General features: G+C 29.8%; 1 protein-coding gene across 1 annotated transcript; it reads right to left on the reverse strand.

The window, feature by feature from the left end:
* Positions 1 to 2,921: 2,921 nt before the first annotated feature.
* Positions 2,922 to 6,550, reverse strand: LOC132937912 (pre-mRNA-processing factor 6). The gene is made up of 2 exons (XM_061004507.1): positions 5,937 to 6,550; positions 2,922 to 5,500 (listed from the first exon to the last, which is right to left on the reverse strand). Exons 1-2 carry the CDS (start codon positions 6,383 to 6,385, stop codon positions 3,157 to 3,159), a joined length of 2,793 nt encoding a protein of 930 aa, XP_060860490.1. The 5' UTR covers positions 6,386 to 6,550; the 3' UTR covers positions 2,922 to 3,156.
* Between the last annotated feature and the right edge of the window lie 5 nt (positions 6,551 to 6,555).

Below are 6,555 nucleotides of genomic sequence, written 5' to 3' on the forward strand. Positions count from 1 at the left end.
TATTTTTGGCGCTCATTTTGAAAGAATATTTTTTTTTAATTTTTAATTTTTTTTTTTATTTTTGTGTCTGTCATCACCTTTTAGGACAGTAAAAGTGCTTGGATTTTCTTCAATAGTAACTTTTCTTATAGGAAAGTGAATCTAGTTGGTACTTTGGGGGGTCAAAAGTAAAAATTTCCCAGTAGTTTTCACAAGCGACGTGAAAAACAAAAGAAAAATTAAGGAAAAACGGGAAATTTTACGCAAAATCTGTTTTCGAGAAAATCGATTTTGGTTTTTGGTGTAACTCTAAAAAAAATGACCGTAGGGACATGAAATTTTGACTGAATGCTTATATTAGCATTTTCTACACACCATAACATTTTCCAAATATTTTGACTCTTTTTGAGCTGTTTACGGCCATTGTCAGTTTTTAATTTTTTTAGTTTTTTTTTCTATAAATATCAATAAAATTTTATCTGTTGAGTAAAAAAGCTTGAAAATTTAATAGAAGGCTCCTAGGTTATTGTTTCAAAGGCGGATGAAAAAAATTAAAAATCCTTAGTCACAGTTTTTATTTATAAGCATTTAAAGTTCATATTTTGACAAAATACGGAAAAATCACGAAAAATAGCAAATTATTTTGAGTTGAGAATTGATAAAAATTTTTCTTTTTAAATCTAAGATTTGAAAATGTAATATAAGATTACTCATAAGTTTGTCTACCTCTATCAAAAAAAAATGTCTAGAAGAAACATAAATTAAATTTTTATGAGCGTCTGAAATTTATATTTTTACAACATTTGATATTTACTCGATTTCTCATGTAACAATTTTCTTATTTTATTGTAATTAAAAAACGAATGACTGTAGATAGTTGAAAATTTCACTGAATGTTTATATTAGCATTTTCTATACACCATAAAATGTTGAAAATATTTTGACTCTTTTTGAGCTGTTTACGGACATTGTCAGTTTTCAATTTTTTTAGTTTTTTTTTCTATAAATATCAATAAATTTTTATTTGTTGGGTAAAAAAGCGTGAAAATTTTATATAAAGCTCCTGATACATCGTTCTAATAGCAGTTGAAAAATATTAAAAATACATAGGCACAATTTTTTTTTATAAGCATTTAAAGTTCAAATTTTGACAACATTTGACAAATTTATAATTTATTAATTATTTTGTGGTTAAAAATTTATAAATTTATAAATTTTTAACTTTTATGGCTAAGGATTGAAAATTTAAAACAAGGCTCTACGTAAATAGGTTATATATAAATTACTTTATTCCCAATAATATCATCAAATATACTTGGTAAAATCATAGGTTGACTGACTGTTTTCGCTCAGAATCGTTTTTCTTATACAATGATATTATATCATTGAATTCAAATTTAACACCATCCATTACAGTGACCCACTTGTAACCTACTGTACAGCAGAGTGACATCCACTTATCCACCTTTTTTTTGTTAAAATTGTATCAGTTTGGATGTTTCACAATTTAATAATTGCTTTTGAATTTGATTCAAGTAGTTCAGTTGATAACAAATATACATCTATAATTTATTATATTTATGAAAATATTAGACAATTGGCAAAATAATAATTTCATATTAAATAATAAAATAATGAATAAATCGTGAATAAAAAACAAATAAAGGAGAAACGGGAATTTTTACTCAAAACCAGTTAGCGACAAAATCGATTTTGTTTCTTTGTACCTAGTAACTTAAAAACGAAAAACCGTAGATACATGAAAATATTAAATGTTCGGCAAATATTATGGAAATTTTCCCTACATCAGATTTTCAAAATATTTTGACTCTTTTTGAGATATTTAAAAGCATGAAACGTTATTAACTTTTTTAACCATACATGGGGTCAATAAATAATTATTTGCTCGGTTAAAAACTATGAATATATAATACAACTATATACAATAGGTGTCAAATCCCTTATAAGTTGTTATCAATTTTAAAAAAATGAGCCTAAGTTCACATTTTCATAACAATTTTTAACGAGTGTCTGAAGATAGAATTTAGATGAAATTCGTCAAAATACAGAAATGTGCAAATCTGTTTGTTAAAAAATCATTATTTTTTTTTTTTAAATACAATAAGATTCTTTTATAAGTTTTTCTAGATTTGAAAAAAAATATTTTACCGAGAATTCTAATTAATTTTTATGACATTAGACTTCACTTTTAAATTAACCATTTTCTTATTTTGTAGTAACTCAAAACCAAAAAACAGTAGTCATTTTCAACAAATGTTTTTAAAACCATTTTCCCTTCATGATAAGATTTTAACTTTTTTTATATATTATGTCGACAACATTTTTTATATCTTCAAGTGGTGTGAGGATATCCATAAGTACTGTATTAAGTATATAATTTAATGCGCAGTTCATTTTTTAATTTCCAAACACTTATAAGTTCAGTTTCATATAAATACTTCAATTAAAGACATTATAGATGTAGTAAAATAATATTTACCAAATCTATTACATATTTACAGGTATACATAAAATATTCAAATATCAATCTACAACGGTATGTTATAGATATATATATATATATTAAAATAATTTTGTTTAATACGTTGACTGCCTGAATGCTGGTGGTCATCGGCAACTCTCAAATTATATACTTCTGTGACCGCCAATGCCCATAGTTGAGGATTACTACCAGACCACATCACCGTAAATTAACATGGTTTTATATTATTAACTTTTCAATGGTGCTCCAATAATGCACTAAAAAGAGTGTGGTGCAAAGCGATATTACTAAACATTTTTTGATGTAATATTTTTTTAAATTTCTTTTCAAATACAATAGTATATACAAATTTGTGATGACATTGAAAAATATGTATGGCATACCGATAGTACATATCAAATGACCACGGCAGTCATATATCAGTCAACGTGTTAAGTAGTTAATAAGTTTGTTGATTTTATTACATTATTATAATGGCATAATCATTTTTATTATTACTAAGTATATTATATTTTATCATACAGACATTTTCAACTGAATTTAATTAATGAACCAATACAATATTACATTTTAATAATATCAGTATAACTTAATAAAAAAATTATTTTTAGTGTCTATTTACATTTTACATACTAGTCCAACCCATAAATAAACAAATGTTTAAATTATGTTATTTAAATAGGGATAGGTAAGTCTTTTGCAACCAACATTAAAACATTTTCAGTAGTAAGTCTCCAGTTGTCAATGTTTTTTGATACTATACACCATGCTTCACCATGATGAGGTTCTGCTGCAATACACCTCTTTTTAATATCTACTTGTACTTCTTCAGTTCCATGTAATACTTCAAATCTATAGAAATATGCCCAAGCATCACCAAAGTCTGGATCAATTTTAACAGTTCTATTAAACCATTCACGGCATTTTTGTAATTTACGTTCACTCCAAAATAATTTGGAAACAGCTAAAAGTACATTAACATCATGCTCACATTTTTTTAAAGCATCCACACTTTTAGTTTTTCGTTGTGGTCTTGCTTCCAAGAATATAGCTTCCGACCATAATATTCCAGCATTTGGACATTCTTGTAGTGCTTTGGCCATCATTGTATTTGCTATATCTCTCATACCTGCTCGAAATTCTATACGTATAGCTTCCAACCATAGTTCTGGATTATGTGGATTTTTCAAACGACCTTTTTCCAATACTGATCTTGCTTTGGTTAGCATTTTTCTTCTCTCATCTAATCTGGCTAACCAGATCCATAAAGGAATAGAACTAGGACATTTCTTTAGTGCAGAATTAAAAGTTTCATGTGCTCTATCTACATCTCCTTGTTGTTCTTCAATCTGACCTTTCATTAACCACAATTTAGCATAATCTGGAAACTTAACAAGAGCTTCCTCGAGGATTTGTAAAGCTGTATCTAAATTGTTCAAACACCATTCAAGTTTAGCAGACTTCATCATTACTCTTGGAGTTGGTGCTGAAGCTCTGGCTTTAGACAATAAACGTCTTGCACGGTCAAATTCTGAATTCTCAGACTCTAATTTGACAGCAGCAAGCCAAATTTCTTCTGAGTTTGGGTTTGCTTGAAATGCTAGAGATAAAATACCACGAGCAGCTGGTACATCACCAGCTAACCATTTTGATTTTGCTCCCATCAACCATAATACTTCAGATTTTGGACAATGAGCAACAGCTTTTTGTAACAATGTTTCTAAGGAATCTCTTGTACCATGATTTTTTTCAAAATAAGCAGCTCTCAACCAAATGGATTTTTTACTCGGAAAAGCAGCTAACGAATGAGAGAAAATGGCTCTTGCACACTCATAAGCTAATTGACTAGCACATGAATCAGCATCTTCCATCCAAGTGTGTTTACGGTCTTCATCTTCTATTCCATATCCAATTATAGCTTTAATAAGAGCTTGACATGTTTTTACCGAACCACATTTTTCCGCTTCTATTGCTTCTTTAATCCATTGTTCTCTGTTAATTTCGACTCCATTAGCACTTAAAGAAGATATAGCGCGGTCTATGATTTTTTCAACCATATTTATATTACCGTTAGCTTCTTCTAATTTAGCAGCAGTTGTCCAAATTTGTCTGTCAGTAGGAATATTTTCACGAGCTTTATTTAAAACTTTACGTGCATTTTCATAAGTTTCTAATCGAGCCAAAGCTAGCCAAAGGTCAACACTAGTCGGGCAACATTCAACAGCACGACTTAATAAAATTCGAGCATCTTCTGGATCTTCCAACTCAATAGCAGCTTTCCATAATCTAACTGAATTTGGAATATGTTCTAAAGCTTTTCTGTAGACTTTTCTTTTACCTTTAGTTTCAGATTCTAAGTCAGCAGCTTTAATCCAAATACGAACTGATGTTGGAATATGCCTAACTGCTTGGGCAATAACAGCTTTGGCAGTTTCTGGAGGTTGTAAACGAGCAGCTTCAAGCCAAAGATCTTCAGATTTTGGATTATCTTCACAACCTTTCATGATAACGTTACGAGCAGCTTGAATTTTTCCTGTTACCTCCTCAAGACGAGCTGATGCTATCCAAGCTGGTGGATGATTAGGATTTGTTTCTCGAACAGACTTTAACAATAATCTAGCCTTTTTTATATCATTGATATCTCCCCCATATGTTGGAATCATACTATGTAAATCAGTCAAATAGCCTTTAGGGTCAACCACAGTTTGTCCTTCAACAGAGTCTGATACTTGGTTAAGTTTAACATTCATTAAAGTATTACGAGCTTGTCCCATTTTTCTTAAATCTAAGTCTCCAGACGGAGTTAACATTCCAGGTGTAACTGTACCATGTGGAAATTGACTCATAAGACCACTTGCTGAATCAATAGAAGAAGTACTTTCACCACCAAGACTTCGTGAAAGTACAGTGTCTGGTAGTGGTGTAAATTTTTCAGCCCTAGGGTTCCTTTGTTTACGATTTCTAGCATCACCAACTTCTGGAATATTGCGCCATTCGTCTTCACTAACCATAGTCAATCTAAAAAGTAATACATTTTTAGAAAAAACAGTATATAAAATATATTATATTGTGATGCATAGTATTGGAAGAATTTAACTAACAAAAACATAAAAATTGTTTTATTTGAGAATATACAACTAATATAAAAGAATATTTTAAAACAAATTTATAATACCATTGATTATAAATACTAGTCAACTATATTATTCAATATTAATACTAGTATTCATAATCAATGATAATACTCACCCTTTAAAATATTATCTTTATTATATTATCACATATAATTGTATCTAGTACTGGAATTTAAATATTAATTTTATAGTAACTACTGGAATACTTGGTCCGAAAAAAAATTCCTTAAACTATTGGTAGATGGTATGTGAGTTGTTAAACTGTTTTGGAACTGCACCATAATTATATATACCTATTATATAAACATATATTCATTTACCCTCTTTTCAAGTCACTGAATTGTTGTTGAATCTTTGGTCGTTCTTGTCGATACTTTTCTAATTCTTCTTTTAATCGTTTCTCTCTGTATTCTTTACGTTTTTCGTCCATTCGTTTATCAATTTCTTCATAAATCATATCTGCTTCTTCATCATCTTTGTCGTATGGATCCTTACTGAACAATGAACCACCATAACCGCTGAATTCATCATAGTTGGAATCATTCAAATCCTCATCATCGTCTTCTTCTTCGTCTTTTTTTTTCTTTTTTGTGGGTGGTGCATGTCGATCGTCGGAAACATCATTGGCATCTCGCGCTGGACCAATATCAGATCGTGTCGTAAATCCCGTCGCACCTCGACCAACACCAGCGACATATCCAAGAGGCGCAGGAATACCTATGAAATGTTTTTTTACCTTAGCCACTAAGGCGGCTGGCGGTGCAGCCATTGTAGTAATTGAATGGGTAAGTCGTAAGTTCACGTTTAAGTTTTAAGTCTTAATTCTTAATCCCTGATAGACCAATACATCAAGACTCGTATCAACAACTATCAATCATTGTTGTTATTGATAAAATACACCAAGTACCAACTACTGTTTTTCAACCATGAACGAAGGTT

This window comes from Metopolophium dirhodum, chromosome 2 (assembly GCF_019925205.1).
Source record: "Metopolophium dirhodum isolate CAU chromosome 2, ASM1992520v1, whole genome shotgun sequence".
In the NCBI taxonomy this organism is placed as follows: Eukaryota; Metazoa; Arthropoda; class Insecta; order Hemiptera; family Aphididae; genus Metopolophium; species Metopolophium dirhodum.

Coding starts and splice junctions, on each gene's coding strand:
- LOC132937912 (XM_061004507.1), bottom strand. CDS start 6,385: ATGGCTGCACCGCCAGCCGCCTTAGTGGCTAAGGTAAAAAAACATTTC. Junction 5,501..5,936: donor TTCAGTGACTTGAAAAGAGG/GTAAATGAATAT, acceptor ATTACTTTTTAG/ATTGACTATGGTTAGTGAAG.